Here is a 27,596-nt window from a genome sequence, read left to right on the forward strand (position 1 = left end):
TTAACAGGGAGATGAGGAGGAATTTGGTAGAAGCAGCAAAAGACCATAATGACCTGCAAAAACTTGTAAAAAAAGCTGGTGGACGTAAATAATTAACACATTGAGGTTATATTCAGTTCCCTCTCCCTCTCACATTTTTTTATATTAATTTATGTGAATACTTGTATAGTATCGTAATGTACAAGTTGTATTATTATTTTCATCGATTATCAGATTTAGTTTCTAGTCACGGACTAATAGAATTCTCAAAACACCACCAAATACCTCTGCATTTTTAGTCTTTTTTCAGTTCGCAAATAACAAGTTTACTAATTAAAAATTATTTTACTATATTTTACTTCGGGATTGTCGCGTGTTAAGAATACAATACAGGTTATATAACTAAAGATTTATAGACAGCACGATTTTTAATTTTTGTTTTTATTAAGTAAACGGCACACCACCTGTCACCGAGTCTTCGATTCTGCACTCGTTGGTATTCCTTCGGATCTTGAAAATTCCCTTATCACCCCAGTCAAGATTCCACGAGTTCACCATCAACCAGTAAGGTACATCCCAATCGTAACCCCAACCGATCAATTTCACGGAGTGTCCTCCCAAATAAGTAGCGTTTTCCGTCTTCACGTAGACGCCTGCGGGTAGTTAATGATGTATGGGTAGAGTCGCAATTCTACAAATTGGTTAGTTGAATCACATTTTATAGCTTACCAGATTCGTAGCTCATGAAGTCGTCGTACACGTCGATAGACGCTACGACTGGGCCGTAAGCCATCACGTCCTTTTGAATCATCGCAGCCGTAAGGTGGTACGCGTCTCTGGCTGTAATAATAAAACAAAAATATAAAATTGTTTGGTTTAGCTGAAAAAAGATTAGAGATGAGGCAAATTCTCCAATTAAAATATTTTATTACTGTAGAAGTGGTCGTTGTGGTAATCAATGGTGGTGTTACCGTAACATTTTCGTCTGCACCTGTGTGGTTTTTCAATATGTGCAGCACTGCACGTGTTATTTCCAGTCTCGTCAACTGAACATGGCTGTACTTTGTATGGTTGGCAACCCTAGTGCAAAATACCGGTCTGTCAGTATTATCAGTAATGGTTCCGTTTATAAGAACTAGCAAAATTAGTGAAATATTCCTAAGGACATGCGGTTTGGTTGGGTTCGATTAGGTGAATGATTGGAAATGAACGACCAAACGAATCTCACATGAAATACGTTAAAGGAGTTTAAGTTATTTTTTAAGGACTTATCACACACCTTTGACGTTGTGCTTTTTAATACTAATGGCGGCTGTTAGATTCAAAATAAGTGAGGAACATTATTTAGTATTTAGTAACTATATCTGATTAAGACCCTACTCCAAAGGTCTCGTTGCCTCATTGATTGATTCAATGCCGAAACGTCGAATACTTACTTCGTTGCTGCCGTAGTCTCCTCCGGTGACAATGCCAAAATATTTGAAGTATCTCCAGGCCATGATTGGCCACCCGCCAAAACATCCAAAACCGCAAAAATAACAACAAAAAGTCAATTTTTCAGCAGAAATCAGTTGGTTGAATTTCCTGTCGGTGGCTATGCATAGGCGGTCGGAAAAAGCGCTCGTGGTCGCTATTGCCTATGTACGATAAATACAATAAAGATTAAAATCACAAATATATGTTGCCATATGTACTGCAATTGAAATCGACAATGTTGAAGTGCAACTTGGTACATAAAACAATATTACTTTATAGTTTTTATAAAATCAAATATTACCCAACTACTGCCGCACATTCCTTGATCTCGGACGTGGCCGATCGTTTGACAGTGCCTCCAGTATTTTCTTGCGTCGAATTCATAAACGGAACCGAAGTTTATATAATTCGAATCTTCAGTTTTTAACGGACCATTTGACAACTTTCCCACGCCTTTGGATCCCAACATGCTCTTAATGTACTCGACGGGAGTGTCCGAAGGGAAATTTTTACCGGCCTAAAATTAATACGATAACAAATTACGAACAGTTTCTATAGAATTATTTTAATACTACTATATTATTCCCTTCTCTTCCAAAGAACTGGACATTTTTTTACTTAAACTCAAAGATGTAAGGGCTAAAAATAACATAAATTACATATTACATTTTTATAAGTATAATTATAAAAATGTTAGATAACAAACTCATTTAATATTCTAGGAAACAGAAAATGCGATCACAGCTGTCTTATTTTTAAACCTCAAAAACAACGCCGTCAATCATATATAAAATACATTGGAGGAATGTTATAACAGAATTAACGAGTCAACGAAACTAAAAGCTACTACAGAATAATGTACAGATTAATTATTATCAAAATAAACAGCATCATAATAACTTACCTTCCATGTTGTTGCTTCATTGTTTATTTGATCAATGTAATCGTCAGCTAGAAAATGTGTTTGGTCACTTTGACGAGTAGTAAATAAAATGACAGAGAGCAAAATAAAAACTTTCGACATGGTTAAGATTAAACAAGTATATTAAAATATTAACAACAACACAACATTTGCTCTTATGCATCTAAAGGCATATGAATAATTTCAAATTAAAATTATAGGTTTATATATCCATCATGGACCACTTTAGAATGGAGTGTTAAGGATGGGTTGAAGAACTTCTGTACGCTTTTATAGTTTGTTTTCAGGTATATGTTATTATTTTGCTACTTAAATAGATAATAATTTATCACGTTGTGGTCACAACTATATTGTTATAAATATTTAATAATATAACACTTAATGACACTTTATTAAAACGATAGGAAAATTGAATATAATAACACTTATTAAACAACATTTTTACATTTGCCTATAATTCCAAGTAAATTCAATTAAAAAGTTTAATAACAACAAAATGTTTTTTTATTAAAATTAGTCGGCATATAAAAATTGTGCTGTAAAATATTCAAAGAATCAATTTGTGACAAATATTGCCTATTCTTTGCGCCTTGATAAATAGCACATTAAATATTTTTGAAAATCCTGTTTACTACATTTACAGTTACACCTGGGCTAAACCTACATCTAAATTTTAAATTCTAAAATAAAATGCGCATATCATTGTAATACCAATAGTCTTTCAGTAACGCATCAAACCTAAAACATTTGTCGAAATTCTTGTGTAAAAGACCCTTAAAGTTGGTCAAACTATAATATGTTTTTTGGTTTGTTGATTTTGAAGTTCATATCAGTTGAAAATAATGAATTAAAAACTAAAGACGGTTTTTCTCGTAATTAAGTAATAAAAACTTACTACTGTAAGATCTTTACTGTAGGATCATTCTCAATAGGTTTCCATAAAAACATTGACATAACTTGATATTTTTTTTTGGAAATTTTAATGTGTTCATGGGAAAATATACAAACACTGGAAAACACAGTATTTAGGCAATTAAAAAAAAAATACTGTAGTCCCCGATATTTTTCCCTGTTCAATCTATTATTATAAATACATAAGAGACCAACCTCCTGACAAATTTTCAACTAAAATTACAGCTAAAAAACACAAACAACAAAACAAAAACTTGTACTTGCTTTGTTTGTTTAAAATTTCACAATATTGATCATACATAATAATGGTGAAGTAAAAAAATGTATTTTTTGACTGTCAAAAAAAATAAAAATACTTTTATATTTAACAACAATTACTACTAATTTTTAAACGATATATATTATATATTTTTTCCAACTAGTCTGCGATGATTAAAATACATAGATCCATACAAAATGAGCCTGTGACATTCCCCTATCCTGTGAAGCCCTATCTCTAGAGACATAAGTTTAAATATATTTTATTTTTTAAATAAACTAAATACTTAATAATACATTTTGCATTAACATTTCGTTCAAAACGCTTGTACACTAACGACAAAAAAAACAACAGTACTACTTTACTGACGTTTAAATCGAATTTATTTTTAGATACTATGAATGTATTAAAGAATGTTCTATTTAGCTTCGATGCGGAGCTGAGAAGGTATTGTTTTTATTTAAAATTTTTATTTTTGTGTCTTGACCCACGATATTTTGTAAACCGCTGAACCGTGTAGCAACTCTATAGATCAGAAATCATACCTGGAAGGTACTTTATTAGGCCAAAAATTAAATCTGTAGACCTGTGACCTCTCCGTCCCCACTATGCCCCGACCGCACTATATTTTTTTTTTAAGTATTTATTTATTTAAATAATATATCAAACACTAGTAATACAATATCTGGTACATTTTTTTATATTTACACTTGCAGAAAGCCATTTTTTTTACAATAGGAACTTGCACGTAAATTGTACAATAAATTAAGTTATCAAACTATGCCATCATTATGTCATTTCTTTACAATTATACGCAAAATATTCACATGCATAGAATAATTTAATCAACTTCTTCTACAGTTGGCCCTCGAGACTGAGATCCTGGGAAACCACCTGCTTCTGGCATATGAGCTCCGCCTGCTTGTCCGCCGTGCATTTTCATCATTAACGCGGAACACTTTCCTTGCAGTTCCTTCAGTTTGTACTCATACTCCTTTTTATCAGCCAACTGATTGTTGTCCAGCCACTGTATCACGGAGTCACATTCCTGCCGGACAGTGTTCTTTTCAGACTCACCGAGTTTATCTCCGGCGTCATCCAAAGCTTGTTTAACGCCAAAAACGTAGCTTTCCAATTGGCTCTTAGCGGCGATCTTCACCCTTTGTCTTTCATCTTCTTCTTTGTACCGCTCGGCCTCATTGAGCATACGATCGATTTCCGCTCGAGACAACCGGCCCTTGTCATTCTTGATGACGATGTTCTTCGAACGTCCGGAGCTATTGTCTTTGGCCGAAACGTTCAGAATACCATTAGCGTCCAAATCGAAAGCCACATCGATTTTTGGCACCCCTCTGGGCGCCGGTGGTATCCCGGTCAGGTCGAACGTTCCTAATAGGTTGTTGTCTCTGGTCATTGCTCTCTCGCCTTCAAACACTTGAATGGTCACTGCCGGTTGGTTGTCCGCGTAAGTAGTGAACGTCTGAGTCTGCTTACACGGAATGGTACTGTTCCTCTCCACGAGTTTGGTCATAACGCCACCAGCCGTTTCAATTCCTAACGACAGCGGAGTGACGTCGACCAGCAAAACGCCTTGGATCGCAGAGCTGGTGTCCCCACTGAGAATGGCGGCCTGGACGGCGGCGCCGTACGCTACTGCTTCGTCGGGATTGATGGACAGGTTAAGGGACTTACCGCAGAAGTAGTTTTGTAACAGGTTCTGGATCTTGGGTATTCTGGTGGATCCACCGACCAACACCACGTCGTGTATGGCTCCCTTGTCTAGTTTAGCGTCGGCCAACGCTTTCTCGACGGGCTGAAGAGTAGACCTGAACAGATCCGCACACAGTTCTTCGAACCTGGCCCGAGACACTCTCGTGTAGAAATCGATGCCCTCCACGAGGGCGTCGATTTCGATTGTCGCTTCCGAACTGGTCGACAGAGTACGCTTGGCTCTTTCGGCAGCTGTTCTCAGGCGCCGCAGTGCTCTCGGATTACTCTTGACGTCCTTCTTGAATTTTCTCTTGAACTCTTCGGCCAAATTCGAAACCAATCTGTTGTCAAAATCTTCGCCTCCCAGATGAGTGTCCCCGGCGGTGGATTTCACTTCGAATATCGAGCCCTCGTCGATTTGCAGCACAGACACGTCGAACGTGCCGCCGCCCAAGTCGAAAATCAGCACGTTCCGTTCTCCCTTCAAGTTCTTGTCTAGACCGTAAGCCAGAGCGGCCGCCGTCGGCTCGTTGACTATCCTCAAGACGTTCAGTCCGGCGATGATGCCGGCGTCCTTTGTGGCTTGCCGCTGGGAGTCGTTGAAATAAGCGGGCACCGTGATCACCGCGTCCGTAACCCTCTTGCCCAAGTAAGCTTCGGAGGTCTGTTTAATGTTGGTCAACACCATGGAACTGATCTCCTCCGGGGCGAACACCTTGCGTTCGCCTTTGAACTGCACTTGGATTTTCGGTTTGCCGCAATCGTTGATCACCTTGAAAGGCCAATGCTTCATGTCCGCCTGGGTTTTCTCGTCGTCGAAACGCCGGCCGATCAGTCGCTTGGCGTCGAACACCGTGTTGTTGGGGTTCATGGCCACTTGGTTTTTGGCACTGTCGCCGATCAATCGTTCGGTGTCCGTGAACGCCACATAACTGGGTGTGGTCCTGTTGCCTTGTTCGTTGGCGATGATCTCCACTTTGCCGTTTTGCCACACTCCCACGCAAGAGTAGGTCGTTCCCAGATCAATGCCGATTGCAGTTTTTCCGACCATATTCGCGTTTGTCACACTAGGTACAGACGAAAAAGTCGTTGAATCTAATTGAAAAAGGTTAACACGTAGATATCGCACGGATAGCTCGTTGAAAATCGAACAGAAAAATTCGCGGTATATATGTGTGTTACTATGGTTATGTGTAATAGCGTGGAAGTAAATCATTGGGGATTAAACTATAGAACTATAGTACTAGCCAATCAATTAGTTATAATAGTACTTTAAATTCTTAATGAATCTTATTGTCAAATCGTCGGTAGAAAGTTTTTTAGGTTTATTTGAACCTAAAATATAAATATATTTACATAATTCTAAAAAATTAACCGAGTTATATTTGTTTAGCTTCGACGCGGAGCTGAAAAGGTATTGTATTTACAATGATGTGTTTTTTAAGTTTGTGTGTCTATACCCACGATATTTTCTAAGCCGCGTAACCGATTTCTTCGTGGAGCAACTCGATAGATCCGAAAGCGAACCCGCTGTACTATGTTTTTTTTTTAACTATAATAATAATAACTATTCACTCGTTAAAACAAAATTGAGTGTTGTACAGCTGTGCAAATGCCTGATTTTGATTGGATTGTCTGAAATGAATTATAATGACTACAAATACAGATGCTCATTGTCATAAGTTGACTGTAAATATATATATTTTTTTTTTAATTCCATATTGTGCGGTTCGATTTGGACTGTACTTGGTAAGCAAATTAAAAATATCACAATTTCGAGAAGTAGTTATCTATCACATCAAACAAATTGATTGAGTACCTGATTTATAATTTAATATCTAACTTGTCCTGCCTGAAATCGGTGAACGACCAATAGAGTAAATTAAGTCTATCACCGTGTTAAAAGTTGAAACCGTTTTCAAATAAAAATTATCATGAAATCGATTTCAGTAGTGTCCAAAGACATTTTAATTACAGTTATATCTAAAATTAAATTTTAATCTACTTGCTAATGAAAACACGTTATAAGTACTAGTTAATTTTTAAAAGTTAAAACTATTAACTATAGAGGTACAGTATACACTAGTCACTAAACATATATTATCGAGTATTTTAACTTTCAAGGTCGACCGTTAACGACAATGCTAGTTGTGTTATCATTTATTGATTTATCATAATATTGTATACAATGAATAAAATAGTAGAATGTGTTAACTAATCATTGTATGTGAAATGGGAAGAGATACTACTAAACGGATCATCCAAAAAAAACATATCGTCCCATTTGAAAACCAAATTAGTTATAAAAAAAAAACTAATTTGGTTAGGAACATATAAATTTGTGGAAAATTGAGTTCATATTATTATATAAAAACACATTGGAAAAAAAATTCAATTATTAATTAAATCCAGTGAGATATTAAGTGGCCCATGATAAAAGAATCACCCTCTATAGAACTATAACTAGATCATATATAAATATATATATATGTATATCAATATAATATAAATAATTGTTTGAATGTCAAGGAAAAGATTGACAAAAATAAAGTTGTTTTTGTAAACACTCGTGTAGATCTGCATGCGTGTAATCTTGTAAGATAATAATAAATAACATTTTAGCTATGCGCTCTGGGCCTCATTCTATCTGTTCAGTTTATGCGTTATACTAGTGTTTATGTCACTCTGTTATTATACTCTGTGTAATAATATAATCTGTTATTGTAGTTACTATATGACGTGTTACCAATATTAGTGTGTTAATCAGTTTATTTATTATTTTATGTTTTTATTAAAATACCAAACTTCCACTCGAACAACTCTTATACTATAATAGTGTACAATATTATAACGGATATTTGTTCATACAAATTGCAATGGTTTTCGAATATATATTTTACTTTTATTAAAGTACAACTTGATTTATAAACTTTGTATTATTAATTAAAAATGTAAATAATGTACAAGTAATATTATTATTTTCATGCACTTTCATATTTAGTTGATAGACCGTGCGGCAACAACAGAATACATGCCACGTGGCCATAGATAAGAAGCCATTACCTATCCAAACTCATGAATTTAAATTGTTTACGGTCCGACTTATTAACCTGACATGGTTAATTCATAACTAAATCTTAATTTGAGCATTAAAGTCAAAAACCCTTACAGGTAAAACGGATCCTCAACCTTGTTTTCGCTCTTAAATCTACAATACCCCATTCTCCTACCAGTTCTTTTGATTCTGCATTTTTAGTCTTTTTTCAGTTCACAAGTAATAAACCAAAAGTTTTTTAATTTTAAACTATATTACTCTAATAATTTCATTTTGGGATTGTCGCATATTAAAAATATACAATACAAGTTATATAACTAACGAGTTTAGACTACATGCTTTTTTATTATTTTTTTGGTTTTTAGTAAGTAACGGGCACGCCACCTGTCACCAAATCTTCGATTCCACACTCGTTAGTGCCCCTTCGGATCTTGAACATTCCCTTATCACCCCAGTTGGGATTCCACGAGTTCACCATCAACCAGTAAGGTACATCCCAATCGACTCCCCAACCGATTAATTTTACGGAGTGTCTTCCTAAATAAGTAGCGTTTTCCGTCTTCACGTAGACGCCTGTGAATAGTTAATGATGTATGGGTAGAGTCGCAATTCTACAAATTGGTTAGTTGAATCACATTTTATAGCTTACCAGATTCGTAGCTAAAGAAGTCGTCGTACACGTCGAAAGACGCTTCGACTGGGCCGTAAGCCATCACGTCCTTTCGAATCATCGCAGCCGTAAGGTGGTACGCGTCTCTGGCTGTAATAATAAGACAAAAATATAAAATTGTTCGGTTTAGCTGAAAAAAGATGAGGCAAATTCTCCAATTAAAATATTTTATTACTGTAGAAGTGGTCGTTGTGGTAATCAATGGTGGTGTTACCGTAACATTTTCGTCTGCACCTGTGTGGTTTTTCAATATGTGCAGCACTGCACGTGTTATTTCCTGTCTCGTCAACTGAACATGGCTGTACTCTGTATGGTTGGCAACCCTAGTGCAAAATACCGGTCTGTCAGTATTATCAGTAATGGTTCCGTTTATAAGAACTAGCAAAATTAGTGAAATATTCCTAAGGACATGCGGTTTGGTTGGGTTCGATTAGGTGAATGATTGGAAATGAACGACCAAACGAATCTCACATGAAATACGTTAAAGGAGTTTAAGTTATTTTTTAAGGACTTATCTCACACCTTTGACCTTGTGCTTTTTAATACTAATGGCGGCTGTTAGATTCAAAATAAGTGAGGAATATTTAGTATTTAGTAACTATATCTGATTAAGACCCTACTCCAAAGGTCTCGTTGCCTCATTGATTGATTCAATGCCGAAACGTCGAATACTTACTTCGTTGCTGCCGTAGTCTCCTCCGGTGACAATGCCAAAATATTTGAAGTATCTCCAGGCCATGATTGGCCACCCGCCAAAACATCCAAAACCGCAAAAATAACAACAAAAAGTCAATTTTTCAGCAGAAATCAGTTGGTTGAATTTCCTGTCGGTGGCTATGCATAGGCGGTCGGAAAAAGCGCTCGTGGTCGCTATTGCCTATGTACGATAAATACAATAAAGATTAAAATCACAAATATATGTTGCCATATGTACTGCAATTGAAATCGACAATGTTGAAGTGCTACTTGGTACAGAAAACAATATTACAATATGGTTTTTACAAAACAAATTATTACCCAACAGCTGCCGCACATTCCTTGATCTCGGACGTGGCCGATCGTTTGACAGTGTCTCCACCTTATTCTCGCGTCGAATATAGGAGGAATGTAATGGAAGTTAATATAATTCGAATCATCAGTTTTTAACGGACCTTTTGACGATTTTCTTACGCCTTTGGACCCCAACATGCTCTTAAAGTACTCGACGGGAGTGTCCGAAGCGAAATTTTTACCGGCCTAAAATGAACAAATTACGACTAGTTTCTAAAGAAGTATTTTAAATCTATTTTTTTATTCCCTTCTATTTCACAGAACTGGACAGATTTTTCCCTTAAAATCTTAGTCTTAACGATTAAAAACAACGTAAATTCTATATGACATTAAATGTGTTACAAATGCTTATAAGTATAAGGGAAATGTTAAATCATAAACTACTTTAATTCTAGGAAACCACAAACACAATGCAGCCAATCAAAGGTATAAAATACATTGGTGGAATGTTTTAACGAAAATAACAAGTTAACGAAACTAACAGCTACAGATTAATTAACATAGAACAACATTATAATAACTTACCTTCCATGTTGTTGCTTCATTATTTATTTGATTAATGTAATCGTCGGTTAGAAAATGTGCTTGCTCAGTTTGACAAATACTAAACAAAACGACAGACAGCAAAATAAAAACTCTCGACATGGTTTAGATTAAAAAAATGTATTAAAATATTAACAACAACACAACGTTTGCTCTTATGCATCTTAAGGCTTATGAATAATTTCAAATTAAATTATAGGTTTATATATCCATCGTGGACCACTTTAAAATTGAGTGTTAAGGATGGGTGGAAGAAAAAGCTCTCGAGCGGTTTGTACAATTATTTTGTATGGATTAGTTATCTTAACCATTTTAATTTCATATCTAAGTAGGTACTCTGTTTATTACAGGTTTAGGAAATAGAACATATTTTTTAAATGAACGTCTTATGTGTTTTACGAAAAGCGTGTTGTAACGATTCTAATATGTTATTCTTTTGCTACTTAAAATGAAATACCCACAATTTAAATTATTTGAAATAGTAGTACTATAGTGTTATTAACAAATACAAATAGTCTTATAAATATATCATATTATTATTGTTTTGTACATAAATACATAAAATGCACTACAGTTAATCCATAACTTTATTTGGTATTACATTTTTATATCTAAATATTTTTAAATTCTTAAATTCACTATTTGATTTTGATAATAGTTTTCATTGAACTCTCTATTTACAAGTTTAAACGTTTTTACCGATTCTCTGAATCATAAAAGGCCAGCAAGCCAGATTTTAGATAAATTCGTTTATATTGTATTCTAATTCTCATCTTGTGACCTCAAACCCTGCTCGAAAAAGAGAAATTAAAAAAAGTTTAAGAATATATTACAACTTAATTAAAAACATTTTTTACATTTGTCAACATTCGACATAACGCGGTGTAATTGTATAAAATAACTTATATCTAGAAAATGTTTTCTCTTTAATATTGGTCGGCATATTTAAATTGTTTACTAGATCAGTTATTACAGTAGCTATGTTTAATGTTATTTTTAACTTGCAAGTTTAAAATTTTATTAGAAATCTTTCATATACTACAATTTTAAATTTATTTTTACTCAGATTATATCATACAAAAAATCTTGGTCAGCCCATATAGTTAAGTGTGTCAATTCTTGTTGACAATATATAGGGTCTTCGAATTTTATTGCAATTTTTATATTAATTTTTAATATATGCAGTTGATATTGAATAAGATGACTATTCCGCTTTGGGTGAACTACTTGCAATGAACAAATATGTCACTACAGCATGTATACCGTCGTTTAGTTATTTTATCTTCATTACTATTTACAACCACATCCTGTAAGAGGTCATCTTTAATGCTCAGACGCTAGAAATCATGTGAGAAGTACAACAAGTGAATATCGACTTAACGGATTATCATTCATGAATTTTCACCGGTGACATAGAATTATCTGTTAAAGAAATTATAAAAGATAATAATATGACATAAAAGGGTCTCTGTATTAGATTGATATAAATATTCTTATAATTTTGTATATCTATACTATTATTATTAACTATTATACAGTAAAATAACAAACCAATAGTTTTCTTATCATAAACTATATTGTAGATTAAAATGCTTTTATTTCAGGATTGTCATATATTAAGAATACAATACAAGTTATAAAATTTCATAGTTCGGACTACATTATATATATTATTTTTTTTGTTTTTATGTGTTTAATAAGTAATGGGCACACCGCCTGTCACCGAGTCCTCGATTCCACACTCGTTTGTGCCCCTTCGGATCTTGAACGTTCCCTTGACACCCCAGTCGGAATCCCACGAGTTCACCATCAACCAGTAAGGTACATCCCAATCGACTCCCCAACCGATCAATTTCACGGAGTGTCCTCCTAAGTAAGTAGCGTTTTCCGTCTTCACGTAGACGCCTGCAGATAGTAAATGATGTATGGATAAAGTCGCATTCCGCCAAATTGGTTAGTAGTATCAAATTATGTATCTTACCAGATTCGTAGCTAATGAAGTCGTCGTACACGTCGAAAGACGCTTCGACTGGGCCGTAAGCCATCACGTCCTTTTGAATCATCGCAGCCGTAAGCTGGTACGCGTCTCGGGCTGTAATTATAAGAAAAAGCCATAAAATTGTTCGGGTTAAATGAAAAAATGGTCGAGATCAGGCAAATACAATTAAAATATGTTATTACTGTAGACGTGGTCTTCGTTGTAATCGATGTCGGAGTCTCCGTAACACTCTCGGTAGCAGCTGTGGTTGTCTTCGACCGGTTGTGCACTGCACGAGTTGTTTCCTCTCTCGTCAAATGTACAGGGTGCTACTCTGTATGGTTGGCAACCCTATAGTGCAAAAAACCGGTCAGTTAGTATTGTCAGCGAGGCTTTGTGGTCTAGTTTATGTCTTGGTTTCGTTTATAAGTTATTGATATTTGGGGTACTCTAATCTTAACCGTGAATATATAACTGTATAGAGATGTGAAAAAACAACTACGGTGGACAGAGCGATAAATTCTACCTTCAACTCCAAAAAGGGCATAGATTCAAATTAATGTTTTAATGTCTAACTAGTGTATTGATAACAAAAAAAAGTTTATGATCTTACCACTATTACAAGAAGTTATCCATTATATTTTGGCTTTTGCTACATGAGTTGGATAAGGTTTAGAGAGAAACGACCAACCTGAAGTCACGTGAAAGGCATTGCAGGAGTTTACAACACATCTTAACGTTGGCATTTTTGTAATGATAGCGGTTATTAAGCTTAAGAAAAATAAAGAATATGAAGTACCTTAGCCATCTCTAGTCAAGGGATTTGTACATAATTGCAAACCTAATTCAAAAGTCTCGGTGCATAACGGATTGATTCAATGCCGAAACGTCGAATACTTACTTCGTTGCTGCCGTAGTCTCCTCCGGTGACAATGCCGTGATATTTGAAGTACATCCAGGCTATGATTGGCCACCCGCCATAACATCCAAAACCGCACAAATGACAACAGAAGGTCAGTTGTTCAGCCGAAAGCAATTGGTTGAATTTTCCGTCGGTGGCTATGCACAAGCGGTCGGAAAACGCGCTAGTGGTCGACAATGCCTATAAACGGTAAATGCAACAAAAGTTAATATCACAAATAAATTTTACTGCGCATTGTACACGAGGTCGACATTGTTGAAGTGCAACTTGGCACGTAGTACAATATTTCTATATCTTTTTTATCAATTTAATTATTACCCAATCGCTGCCGCAATTTCCTTGATTTCGGACTTGACCGATCGTATGACAGTGCCTCCACTTTTTCCTAGCGTCGAATTTTCGAGGAATGTGATGGAAGTTGTCATAATTCGGATCTTCGGTCTTCATTGGACCGTTTGACGATTTTCCTACGCCTTTTGATCCCAACATGCTTTTAAAGTACTCGACGGAAGTGTTCGAAGGAAAACTTTTACTGGCCTAAAATTAATACGACGCCAAATTAGGACCATATACTATACGAGTCTTAAAATATCCTAACCCACTCCTTCTCTCCTTCATATATATTTTGACTTAAATTCATAGACATTAAAGATTAAGAAATAAGTCATTTATGTACTACAACAAATGCCACACAATTACTAAAAATATGAGTTCAATTTGTTTTCCGCTAAATTGTTGAATTTTATCATTAAATCTTTAACGCCTTTATTTCTATCGAAGGTACACATATATCCAAAGAGTCTACATCGTTCGATGCAAGTAAATCTCAGCATACTCATTCCGAACCTAGATGCACAGCATTATTACACAATTTGTATTGAAGTTGAAAGCTAAAATTTAATATTACGGTTAACGATTTTATTCACATGTAAGAAATTATGTTTTTATTAAAAAAATATTATAACTTTTAGTGTCAGAAAAATTAATATGCTATTAAAAATGTATTTTATTTACAATTAGTTATTATAACGTGATTGTTTAAATAGAAGAAACTAAATTTAATAAAATATAATTTAATAACCTTTTAATTAAAAAAATATATAATATAATAAAGGCTTACTTTAGCATAGATATGCAAAAAAAGTAGATGCAAGTTTATTGGCACGTTTAAAATATTTTAATGTGTACAGAGTGTATCACAAAATATTCTAGTGAATATTTTTTTAGATTTTTTTTTTTTTTAATTAACTCATAATTTTTTGCACTATAAACGACACGGGTTTTATTGCTTTTAACTGTTTTCCTTTTTTTTTTTTTTAAATTAAGATAGCTATTTTATTAAGAATAATTTTCTAAAAATGTTGACTGTTCGACAACCAGTTTTGAATAATTACTTAAAAGTTATTTAAATTTAATAATTAGGCCGGTAGGTGTAGAGCGGTAGAGTAATGCCCGAAGATTAAAATAACTACTTGCCTACTCTACCGCACTCCACAACCTGTCTTTTAAATTTTAACCTTTAACAACAAAATGTATTCAAAACTGGTTATCGATCAGTCAATATTCCTAGCAAATTATTGTGAATATCTTGAATATTTAAAAAAAAACCTTACAACATAAATTAAAAAATAATTTAAAAAAGAGAAATATTAAAGAGTAACAAAAACTGTTGTTTTAATAAAAAAATTCTTAAATTATTCTATAGAATGAAAGTTATTTCATTGGTTGCATCATGGAAAAATAGTAGATTTTAGTTTTATTTTTTACTAGTTAATTATGGATAAATTGTTGATTTAATCATTATTGAAAATTAAATCAATGGTTAAAATTAAATTTTATGATTAAAAATCAATTAGAAAAGTAAAAATATAAAATACATTGCAGGGAAGTTTTAACCGAATTAACCAGTCAACCAAACTAAAAGCTATGGAACAGTGTACAGATTAGTTATAAAGAATGTTTTAATAACTTACCTTCCACGTTGTTGCTTCATCGTTTATTTTATTAATGTAATCGTCGGTCAGAAAATGTGCTTGTTCAGTTTGATAAATACTGAACAAAACGACGGACAGCAATATAATAACTGTCGACATGGTCAAGATGTAGAAATGTATTAAAATAATGTTAAAAACACAATCTTTGCTCTTATTGATCAGAAGGTGTATGAATGAATTAAAATTAAAATTATAGGCCTTTATATACATCATGGGACACCCTTAGAGGAAATGTTGACAATGGTTCGAAGAACGAGCTCTCGAGCTGATTGTAAGATTACTATGAATTAATTTCCTTATCTAATCTCATTATAATACTCACCTTTTAATATTCATTACTAGGTACTGTGTGTGTCATGATGATATGGAAAGTGATTCGGGAAAATATAGAATATTTACTTTCAATGTATGACTATATAGGCATAAACAAAAACATTGACACATTTTTTAATGTATTTGTGAAATTGCATTATAAATATCTAATGGGAGTTCGTTTCAAACAATCCATTATTTAAATGTGTTTAACTACTAAATATATACTAATTATTAAAACGCATCATGCCCAAAATGAAACTGATAAATTTTCCAAGTTTTGAATTTAAATGCAATCCAAAGTTGTTGGAGCAAAATGAAGCGTTAACAAAAAGCTGATTAACTTAATTCGTGAGCAGTCTTAATGCAATGATTATTTTATATTCTAACATAATTTCATAATATAATACCGTCTTGGTCTAAAGTAGGGAAATAACTAATTTTATCAATAACCTGTATTACACCTAATAATATACGTCGTATACCTAGTTTATATTGCATGTTTAACCTGTTGTTGGTTATTATCGTATACAATTTTTTAATTCTATTTTGAAACTTAGGAATTTCGAAATGACAATGTCACCTATCGATACAAATAATCAGATACATTGTCACTGTAATAAAGGGTGAACATTTTATCGTGAACCACTCAATATCTCAAAAAGTTTTTCAATTAGGGTAAATTTTTCACAATTTTTTGTTTTTACCCCTCCCCATCCCAACTCACGTTTTTTGATAGCAACTATTGTACGTTATTTACAGTTTTAAAAAAATAATGAAATGTATGCTTAACCATTTAAGTTTCAATTGAGATCACATTGTATAAAAGCAATATGAAAAAAAAAATTACATTTCTTATTAAACCCAATGAGATGTCGAGTGCTCCGCAATAAAATGATTACATGTATGTAGATAAATTACACAAATTTCACAATGGATTCCAGAAAACCTACACCACTTTATTTCGCTTGGATTAAAGAATTAACATAAGCTCATGCTTAGTCTAGATAAACTGAGGTGCCATGGACTGTTTAATTTGTATTACTTCTCGGTACCGGATCCAATGCGATAACAACAATGATGACTTCACCGATTATGTTGGTCGTGGCTCGTACGTTGTGGCGGATAATAAGTGCTCATTATATAATTTTATTACACACATTACACATTGGCGTACAATCCGTGTTTGTATTTGATAATTAGTGAAAAATAGGTATAGTTTAAATTTGAAATGTTTACTGTAAAAGGGCACACAGAATAAACATAACTTATAAATTTAATTCGATTCGACCATTTTTCTCGAAATTATAGCTAGTAAAGTGTATATGAAAACTCATTTTACAGTGTGGGCAGAATAAAGAGGGTATTAGAAAAGGCTGTAAAAGAAAATGACATCGTTTTTTTCCAAATTACATTTTTACCACCTTAAAGTACACAACAAATAAACATTAAAGAAAAATAAACTTAGTTTTACTAAGACAAAATTTCGCACTAAGAAATGTAACCAATGTTAAAAATAACGCCAGTAAGATGGCGGCTGTTCAGGCGTAGACTTTTGACTGGTAAGCATGTCGCTTCACGGTTTAAAAATTCAAACTAATACATAGTACATTCTGATCAGCAGTAGGGAAAACTCCCTTTGGTCCGTTGGTTAAGACACTCGAAGCTGGAATATGACACTTAAAAATTACTCTATCGATTTCACTTATGTACGAACTTGATAAAAATTGTTTTTATGACGTTATAGGTTGTCCATTGAAACTGATAACAATATAAAAACTTGAGCACGAATTATCAAGAGTAGAATTATTTTCAATTGTTATATTTCAGCTTTAAACATCATCTCTTTTCTTTTAATTTAAACAAATTTGATTAGTAGTCAAGTTAGAATTTGTTATATCAAAAATTAAAACTACTCATGTTAGTAAAATGCAAAAAAAAAAATGAAGCCACAAGGATGTATTTAAGAGTCGAACTAGGTTATCTGAAATCTTAAGGTAAAATGGTAAGCCATTCTATATTCTATCACTATTTTTTTTTTGTTTGTTGAAATGATTATAAAGGGATTTGTTGCTACAGTAGTGGAAGATTTTTTTCCTAAGGATTAGTTATTTTAATGGGGGTGACTAAGGTAACTTCAGAGGTTTTAATTGTGTTGCTATGTAGCAAGTGTCTTATTAATTTTACAACGTTCCAGATATTACACACCAGTCATGGTAGAATTGTAGTTTTTCCAAAATGATTTTTAACTATTATAATTTAAGTCTTTTTATCTTTCATAATGACTACTTAACAATTATTCTTGTTTTACCATGGTACCAAATGTTTATTTCCCCCAAAAGGTGGTTTTACCTGCTACTAGTGTTGTCGTTGAGGTGTTAATGTTGGTTTTTGATATTTTCTACTATATAGTTAACTTATGTCGGAATTTTATATGTTAATGATATGAATGGGCTAGTAGTTAACTTTAAGGTATCCACCTGAAATTAGCAAAGTAAAAATAATAGTTTTTATTTCGTTGGCCGGTTTAATGACCCGAATGTGTCAACAGCTACGTTGAAGGATAACGCTTTGAGCTCCTTTAAAAGTTCCTCGCTTCGAGTTGTTTCAGACTTAGCGTGGCGGAGTTGGCTTGTCATACTTATAAAACTTGAACGTCAATCTGCCAACTTCTGCCTAACGTTGTATAATATAGTTTGGTTATTTTGCTCGCGAACAAACCGTGATGATATTAACTGTCAAACAGTGTACTTACATGCAAATGGGGCTAAACGTTACGGTACAGTTTGTGAGAACTTCCGCGCTTTTCTTATGATCAGAGTTCATTAGGTTATCGGACAGGCAAGGCGGTGCACGCACTCGAAAGTTTCTATACTTAATCAATTTTCCAAATACGCATAATAATAATAAGTCAGTATATTATATTTAAAACGCCAAAGGCAGGTATTAACTTTTCGCTCGGTTACTTCTGCGTTTCCGACGGCATTCAACAGTGATTTATGTCACACAAAGTTAGTGTTTTAATATATATTGTATTCAACAGGTTTCCACTTTTCGCATTAGATAATTTGTTTGCATACACCGGGTGACGGATTATTGTAACGTCCTACACTAGTTTACTCCTAAATCAATGGCAATTTTCTAGTAAAAATATTTTTATTTATGTTACAAATACAACGATATTAGACAATATTCAAATACCCTCCACCCTTCCAGCTTCCTCCCGTCCTAAATTTTAAACTAATAACTTTAAAACTATAATTTAATCCAAACTGTTCATAGTGCGGTCAACATTTTCAGCAAAAAATATTATCTCATATAGTAGTACAGCATATGAAACACAAATGTTTTCAAAAAGAAACACAACAAAATTAAAATTATTTTTTTGACAGGTCACAGGTCTAATATCACATATTTATAAGCGTTTTATACTTTTAACAAGGTTCAAAGTTTTTAAAATTACTTTTTAATTTCTTAGATCTCGCCCGTCAGTAAACTAATAAACTATTTAAAAAAATATTTAAGTCCTTAACAACACTATGAAGTTTATTATTTTTATAATGATTTTGGACATTTCCCGCCCTTATAGTTTCTACTGTAAACATAATATTTAATTTTGTACGTTTTAATAATTATTTTTTATTAATTATTTTTTGTATTCCCGAGTTCTTAAAAGAAAATTAATAGTGTTTTTAAAACAAAGACCCGCGACGGTTGTGTATAGTTTTGAAAGCGAAAGAGAGCTTTTGGGATTATTGAAAAGGTAGGCGGGTAATTGAATTGCGGTTTAGGCGATGTTATGTACTAATTACAATTTCATGTTCATAAGCTTGTATCTTATTTCCGTGGAAAAAGACAGTAATCGAACAACGATCGATCCGCGGACTTAGTCATAATATCTTAGAGCTTTGCTACAAGCTAGTAGAAGTGTTTTCATAACTGACAATTTATTTTGGAAACATGAAGATCAATACGGCCGCAGCTCGGTGTCATTTTTAAAGCGTAAGTTTTTTTTTTTAATAATGTTCAACAAGTTAATGGATTGTGTCAACAAAAATTTGAAAACGCTTAAGCACAAGTTCTAATCAATTTACTGTAAACAAATAGTATTTTCACAACAATTCCAAAACACTTAGGTTTTGATAATTTATTATTTAAAAGTTATAAAAGAAATATTATATTTCAATTAAAATATTATTATTTAAACACTTTTATTAAAAAAATTGATTTTAAATATTATTAAATATAACTGTTGAACTATAAAAAAAAATACAACCTAATAATTAAATGAAAAAAGAAGTAATATCAACAAAAATTACAATCTCTTTTAAGTAAACGCTTTGATGCGAATCTAGGTGTAATAATAGAATACAAAAATCGATAAAAACATTGTATTCAATGACAATAGTGTGCTTAGAAATGTATTTTAGTATAAGGGTGGAAACGATTAGGGTTGGTCGTCTGTCTATAATAGTTTAGAGCGGGCCATAATTTTAAGTCGTAAAATTTGTAAAGATTTTGGATGTTTTCCTCGACTTTGAAACTTAAAATATCTGACTTTAGTGTTTGAACAATAAAAATTAAATGTGTGTTTTTACACACAATACATACTTCAAGGTCTTTTATAATAATACAAAAAATCAGGTCACACAGACTGTTTTAAGTATTCTTATGTGTATTACTCATGTGTTTTTTCATATCGAAGCGAATTTGTGGTAAATAAGACACAGCAACAATATTACTAACCGTGTGTTGTTAACACAGTTTGTCATTTAATACAGCGCACATTAAAAAAATGAAACCTAAAACATTATCATTTGGAAACCCAATTTTGGGCCTCTGCTAAAAGAGCTCTGAGTACACGTTAAAAAATAATCGTTCTACTCGGTGACATTGTTTTATATACAAAAAAAAAAAAGTACAGTGGGGTCGGGGCATAGTGGGGACGGAGAATAGTTGGGTCGGGGCATAATGGTGACGGGGAGGTCACAGGTTTACAGGAATTTTTAATCTGAAAGTGATCAAATCACTTTCGATAAAAAGCTTCTATGCAAATCGGTAGTTAGTATTTTCAAGCCAGTACAGTCCAAACCAAGCACAGTATAAACAAGCAAAGTTAGAAAGTATTAAATTGAGGTTCTGTATTTACAAATAAGCATCAAATCGTTAATTTGAAAGTGATTTTATCCGAGAGGACTAGTACAGTAGAGTATATGCATAATGGAATCAAGTCTACAGGAATTATTATAAATAAAAGTGATAAAATTGAATACAATCACTTTCAAATAAACACTTTGATACTTATTTGTAAGTACAGCACCTCAATTTAATACTTTCTAACTTTGCTGGTTTATACTGTGCTTGTTTTGGACTGTACTGGCTTGAAAATACTAACTACCGATTTGCATCCCTTTAAAATTTAAAAATTCCTGTAAACCTGTGATCTCCCCGTCACCACTATGCCCCGACCCCACTGTACTAGTTTTTTTTTTTTTTTGCAAAAACATAGTGGACCAAATAACACATAATCAATGTCTTGTTAAATTTAGTTGGAATGGTCGATAATTCATGTTTCAATCGTTAGTAATCCATAGTTTAAATTATAAACGCTTATTCTCAATATAATTAATATGTATGTATTATATACTTCCATTAGAGCAAACTCACACTAACTATTTATACTTATAGATTTTATTCTTTCAAAGCTCTATTCTACTTCTGTTTTACTAGACAACCATGTACAAAACAAAATGCAACTAAGAAAACCTAAATACATTGGAAAATCGCCCGTTTTACTGCCCCACCCTGTATATTAATTCCTTGTTGTGTTCTAAAGAAAAATTGAGTTTCTAACATTCAAATTAAAATTAAATCTTATACTGGTACTGTGATGGAGAAGACAATACATTTTACTTACATATAATATATATTATTTATTAGTTATTAGTTTAATATTACTAACGTTTTATAGCCACTAGCTGTCAACTGTTGCCTGTTACATTTACATATATTTTAACAATAACCTTTTATGGAGATTTTAAAAGTTGTGTTTTTTTAATGAAAGTATAGGAGCAGTATCACAAAGTTAAATGTTCAGAAGATTTGATCTAGTCATAAAATAAAGTATTATCATTCATGCCTATTAATTATTAACTGTAGTGCTGAATTTTTTTCCGTTTAATATGTTATGGATACATATGAGTTCTAACTACTGACAAATTTTCAACTTAAAGGTCCTAAAATGACGGCTAAAAAACTAAAAAACTTATACCCCCCCTAGGGGGTGGGAAATGGTGGGAAAAAATCAATAATAAAAGAAAATGTTTAAAACATTTATCCTGCGCTGATTCGCCTATATTGTGGGTCATGTTTTTAGAAGTTTATAAATTTTTTTATTATGTTATGTTGGTGATTTTTCTCGTATTACCGAATATATTTCAAGAGTTTCAGAAAATCCATAAGCATTGATGATCTTTTAGAACCGCGATTGTGATGAGAAGGTATTATTCAGAGTGATTGCTTTAAAGATGCTATTAAAGAATGCAAAAGTTGCCAATTTATATAAAAAAATATCATAAATTATTTAGTCGCCGTAAAAATGAAAAACAATATATAATAATTATTATATGGCTTGTTGGAATTAAAAAAAATATATTTTACGATGTACATCTTCGGTTTTGTTTTATATTTTAGATAAATAATTTTATAATTAAGTAAAAAAAAATTAGTTTTAAGCAATTATTAAAAACGAAGCTTACGAAAAATCGACGTTCAACCAAAACCTATTAATTCAACAGTGGATATTCATATAAAAATTATAATAACCCAATTTATCTAACTAATTGATTTAAAGTCTTTCAAATGCTTTACGGTTATTTTAGAAATCTCATTTTTTTTTTAATATTTCAAAAGGCTACGAATCTTTTGATAGACGTTATAAACTTCAAAATTCAGCCAAGTATAACAAGCAAAACTAAATTAAGAAAGAGGCTGCTATAAGAGATTCCAAAATCACCCCTCCCTAAATCCTGTTACCGAAGGGCAGAAAAATCACAATGACCATGAAATATCATTGTGTGGTAAAAATAAAAAATGATTAACATGGTTGGTTTTTTCAAGCCAGTACAGTCCAAACCAAGCACAGTCATAAACCAGCAAAGTTAGAAAGTTTTAAATGAAGATTCTGTATTTACAAATGAGCATCAAAGCGTTTATTTGAAAGCGATTTTATTCAATTTTATCACTTTTATTTATAATAATTCTTGTAGACCTGTGACCACTCCGTTTCCTCATTGCTTTGATTACATTATGCCAATACTCTACTGTACTAGTCCTCTCGGATAAAATCGCTTTGAAATAAACGCTTTGATGCTCATTTGTAAATACAGAATCTTCATTTAAAACTTTCTAACTTTGCTGGTTTATACTGTGCTTGGTTTGGACTGTACTGGCTTGAAAATACTAACTACCGATTTGCATCGAAGCGTTTTTTCGAAAGTGATTTTATCACTTTCAGATTTAAAATTCCTGTAAACCTGTGACCTCCCGTTCCCAATATGCCCCGACCCAACTATGCTCCGTCCCCACTATGCCCCGACCCCACTGTACTGGTTTTTTTTTTTTTGAAAACATGTTTTTACACAAACTCAAGTGTCTCCGGTTACTAAAACTACAAAAAGTGTGTGTCTTATTATTTGTTTAATCTATTTTAATATTTGAATTACAGGTTTTAGAAGCAATTTTTAAGATACTCGTATAATATTGTAAGGTGTATGTTTTACAACGATATATTATTTTGTCTTCATCATCGATGAGCAAAAAGTAGTCAAAGTAAACAATTGCAGCCAAATAATGGCTGAAAACCCTTAGTATTTTTTCTAGGGGCCTAAAAAAGGTGGAATTTTTAAACTTAAATGATAACTTATACGCTTGATTTTCTTTTTAAATAAATAATATTTTGGCGAAAATACAGAGCAATCTTTAGCAATTTGAAATTTATATTATTTTTTTATGCTAACTACTAAAAGTAACGATAATTATGTAAAGTATTGAAATTTTTCATAAACAGTCGAACAAACGGTAGCCTTAGTTGACAGCTGTTGTTAAACTATACTTATAAAGTCAGGCTTCTTTTGCGATACAGCTGCTACGGCAGACGATACACAAATACAAATTTATACGTCTTGGGACAAAATATATATAACAGGCAAATTGTGCGATGTAGTAACTACATTTTTTTATGTAACTTACTAAAAGTTGTAACAGCAAATCATTAAAAAACTCTTTATTGTAATTTAATACATAAAAAAAAAGGTAAAATAAATAAGTAAAAATATTCAAAATTATGGAAAAACGCAAAAAAACTTAAAATAGTCATTAGCGGTTACATTTTATTAAATATAAATTTGATCATCTCCAGAAAATATTTATGTCAACTGATTGTATAACGATATGAACGCATAATATTGTTGTGTCACTTTAACAAGATTTAAATATATCTAGTATGGATACCTATTGACTTCGAATAATAATTTCTGAAATACTCATAGAGATTAAACTATCTTTATTATCGTCATACTGGTTAAATTTGATTTGCTAATTTTCTATAACATCCTCACTCGCTACAATTATTTATTTAGTTATAATATAAATTTTATGATAACTAGTACCGTCATTTGGGTAAAGGTGTAGTGGGTATAAATAGGCATGACCTATAATTCTGGTGTCTGGCTGAGATTTAACTAAGTAGCTTAAAATTAAAACAACAAGCGACTGGTTACAAAAATAATTGCAAATTATAAAAATTATATCTTTAAAAGTTAAAATTAACCATTTGGGAGCTGGTTTAATATTTAAATTGAATTTCTTCAAACACGTGATTTATACTAATTATATGCAATAATTATAGGCTAATTTTAAGTACTTTATTGTCTTTACAGTGCTTTTATCAATACCTATTTCATATCTCTACTAAATAAAATATACTATCGGCGACAATGTCACATCATAAACTTTATGCATTTTTTATGAAAATGATTTTATCAACCAGCAATTGTTTTCGCCTTAATTTCTACCATTATTATTTCCTCTAATACTAATTATTTTTATTACAATTTTCGCTATTGAAATACTTTTTTAAAACACTATCAACATTTTAAAATTAACAGTATTTGCTTCGTTTGAATGTCAAACCGCAAAAAACTTCATCACTCATCCTGATTCAAGACACAGACCTAACCTAACCAGTGATAGTGTTTGTAAATTGTTTTTCCTACTTCCAAAATTTTAAATTAAATTCCTTATGCTTTTCCAGAAACTCACAGAAAATAATTACAGTAATAAATATCAAGTAATTGCTCGACACATATGAATATATTTTTTAGACTGGTTCAAAGATGTATTTTCTTTTTCGCCTCCAGAAGAAAAATTGATACATCTCGGTAGAAAAAGTGTCTTTTGGCTAGTCGCAATACTATGCTTCATTATCCATTTAAATAACACTACAATGTGTACTGTTTTTTTTATTTAATTATTATAACTCGGCACATTTTTAAGACACGCGGCTCTAACTACTGGCGTACTACTCGCGAAATCAGTAGCGAATTAGAAATATTTTAACATCAATCAAAAATAAGTTATGATTTTATTTAAATAACAATAGATTTCCAAAATTAAAATATAAAATATATTATTATTACAATTTCTGTCGTATATGGATAGATTTATAAGCACACTGGGATACGAACAATTCAAGAACTGATAGGCTAGTTGTATTTGGTCGACCACATTTCCGTTAGTCACCGTTGCCGCCAGCAAATCGTTTACAGTCAATTCGACTTCAGTGTATACAGATAAAAAAAAAGCCCACATCATGGTGGAACCAATACCTTTGCTTTGCACCGAAGCTAAAATATTTGTCTGGATTTTTGTGTAAAAGACTTCAAAAGTGGTCAAATTATATGTTTTTGGGGTCGGTGATTGCGAATCTAATATCAGTTTTTAATTTTACTCAGCCAAAAAAAACTTAGGTAACAAAAAAAAAAAATTAAAATTAAAACCCAAAAATTGTACTCGAGTATCAAAACTTAATAGTATCTTTCTGCATGGATCTACATACAATTGTTGTAATGATTTGATAAAAAAAATTTAAGATTTTAGGTGATTTTGTAAAAATAATATGAGATCTGTGAAAAACATAGTTTTTCGACAGTTAAAGAAATCTGTAGTGACGATTTTTTTTCCGTTTAATACATTACGGATACTTATGAGTTCTAACTACTGACAAAATTTCAACTTAAATGTCTTAAAATTATGGCTAAAAACCCCAAAAGACAAAAAACTTGTACCCCGTCTAGGGGGGGTGGAAAAGGGGTATAATTTAAATTTGATACAACTGACGTGTGCAGGCATACCAAATAAACATTCCTTGTAAATTTCAACTCGACCCGACTCTTTTTCTCGAAATTTAAATCGGATCCAATAGACGGTTTTTACCCAAGCTTGTATAGAATATATACCTAATACATAATTCACAATAGGTACACGGTTATTGTGTATTATTAATTAAAGCTATATTTTATTTTATAGTTTATTATTTCTTCAATTTGTTTAATTATTCCCGTTTATTTCTAGTGTATAATTATTATTGTTATTTTAATAAATAAAAGATCAGGGTATGCTATATTATTATTCTTGTACATTAATTTGTCCAAAACATTATTGCCTTTTTTTTAAGCTATTTTTTTTTTTTGTTACATCGAGATGCAAAAGTCTAACTACGGTAGCATATTACATGTGTTTTGCGTATATTTGATTAAGCCAAGCTTAGACGAAAAAAGGTGTTAACACCTACAGTACAAAAAAAATATAGTCGATAGTAAACCTATGTAAAAAAATGTTTAACAGAAAAATACTCCAAATATTATAATATTTGTAAAACATTAATGATGCTCATCTTATTTCATTTTACTTCCATTTAAAGTATTAATCATGTTTTCTCGAAAAATAAAATGCACCATTATAACAATTTATTGAAACTGATTTCCTTCATAGCAATAGTATAAGTGACTTTTTAATTAAATAAGCCGTTGTCCAACTATACTGATTTAATAGTGTACCTAAATATACAGAGAGACTGGTTAATTATCTGGTTAAATACCCAATCAATATTATAAAAAATGAAATACATTTTTTAATTATTCTTTTTCATACTGTCATAGTTAATACTGTTCACTGTACAGAAGTACGGCGATAACCTAAGAAAATACCATAGACCGTTTCCGTTTTCCGTCTCTAGACTAAACAAGATTTTTAGATTCTGTTTTACTAATTAAACTATCAGTTTAATTATAGTTATATATATTTTATGTCAAATATTACAAACACGATTTAGCCCTTCCGTGACTTGGAGTAGTTAACAAAACTACTATTTAGTCAAAAACAGTTTAAACCAGTATAATAAAAAATAGCTTATTAATTCAAGATGGTTATATTTAATTTAAAAATGATTAAATCACTGTCGAACGCTTCCAGTACGGATCCTTTATTTTATACATGTAATTGATATAAAATTGACCTCTATCTTCTGTCTAATTTTCCGCTTTTAAATATTAAAGGAATTTACTTTTTTGGCTTTTAATACCTTTCTCAGGTCCTCGTGAAGCTTTTGTGTATATTTTTATATCATTATTATAAGCTAAGCCAAGTCGGCTAAGGTTAATTTATATTTGTATATACTTATATCATCAGAAAACGAGTTATTTAACATTTTTATAAAGTTTTATTGATTTGAATATAACATTTACAATTACACAA

At 32.0% G+C, this 27,596-nt stretch overlaps 4 protein-coding genes across 4 annotated transcripts; all 4 read right to left on the bottom strand.

Annotated features, from left to right (window-relative positions):
* Nucleotides 1-423: 423 nt before the first annotated feature.
* On the bottom strand, nt 424-2,496 carry LOC126837076 (cathepsin B-like cysteine proteinase 3). Its single transcript, XM_050570818.1, has 6 exons — nt 2,360-2,496; nt 1,757-1,972; nt 1,416-1,616; nt 912-1,059; nt 709-819; nt 424-632 (listed from the first exon to the last, which is right to left on the bottom strand). Exons 1-6 carry the CDS (start codon nt 2,477-2,479, stop codon nt 424-426), a joined length of 1,005 nt encoding a protein of 334 aa, XP_050426775.1. The 5' UTR covers nt 2,480-2,496.
* A 1,854-nt stretch (nt 2,497-4,350) lies between these two features.
* On the bottom strand, nt 4,351-6,659 carry LOC126837068 (heat shock protein 68-like). Its single transcript, XM_050570809.1, has one exon. It carries the CDS (start codon nt 6,472-6,474, stop codon nt 4,390-4,392), a length of 2,085 nt encoding a protein of 694 aa, XP_050426766.1. The 5' UTR covers nt 6,475-6,659; the 3' UTR covers nt 4,351-4,389.
* A 1,588-nt stretch (nt 6,660-8,247) lies between these two features.
* Nucleotides 8,248-10,735, bottom strand: LOC126837074 (cathepsin B-like). The gene is made up of 6 exons (XM_050570816.1): nt 10,559-10,735; nt 10,001-10,219; nt 9,660-9,860; nt 9,159-9,306; nt 8,963-9,073; nt 8,248-8,886 (listed from the first exon to the last, which is right to left on the bottom strand). Exons 1-6 carry the CDS (start codon nt 10,676-10,678, stop codon nt 8,675-8,677), a joined length of 1,011 nt encoding a protein of 336 aa, XP_050426773.1. The 5' UTR covers nt 10,679-10,735; the 3' UTR covers nt 8,248-8,674.
* Nucleotides 10,736-12,174: 1,439 nt separating this feature from the next.
* Nucleotides 12,175-15,625, bottom strand: LOC126837075 (cathepsin B-like). Its single transcript, XM_050570817.1, has 6 exons — nt 15,450-15,625; nt 13,795-14,013; nt 13,456-13,656; nt 12,758-12,905; nt 12,558-12,668; nt 12,175-12,481 (listed from the first exon to the last, which is right to left on the bottom strand). Exons 1-6 carry the CDS (start codon nt 15,567-15,569, stop codon nt 12,270-12,272), a joined length of 1,011 nt encoding a protein of 336 aa, XP_050426774.1. The 5' UTR covers nt 15,570-15,625; the 3' UTR covers nt 12,175-12,269.
* Between the last annotated feature and the right edge of the window lie 11,971 nt (nt 15,626-27,596).

Source organism: Adelges cooleyi, unplaced genomic scaffold (genome assembly GCF_023614345.1).
Source record: "Adelges cooleyi isolate 19-005CV unplaced genomic scaffold, UGA_ACOO_1.1 ACOO_flye_CR_arks_rails_tigmint_CR_PRNA_247, whole genome shotgun sequence".
NCBI lineage: Eukaryota > Metazoa > Arthropoda > Insecta > Hemiptera > Adelgidae > Adelges > Adelges cooleyi.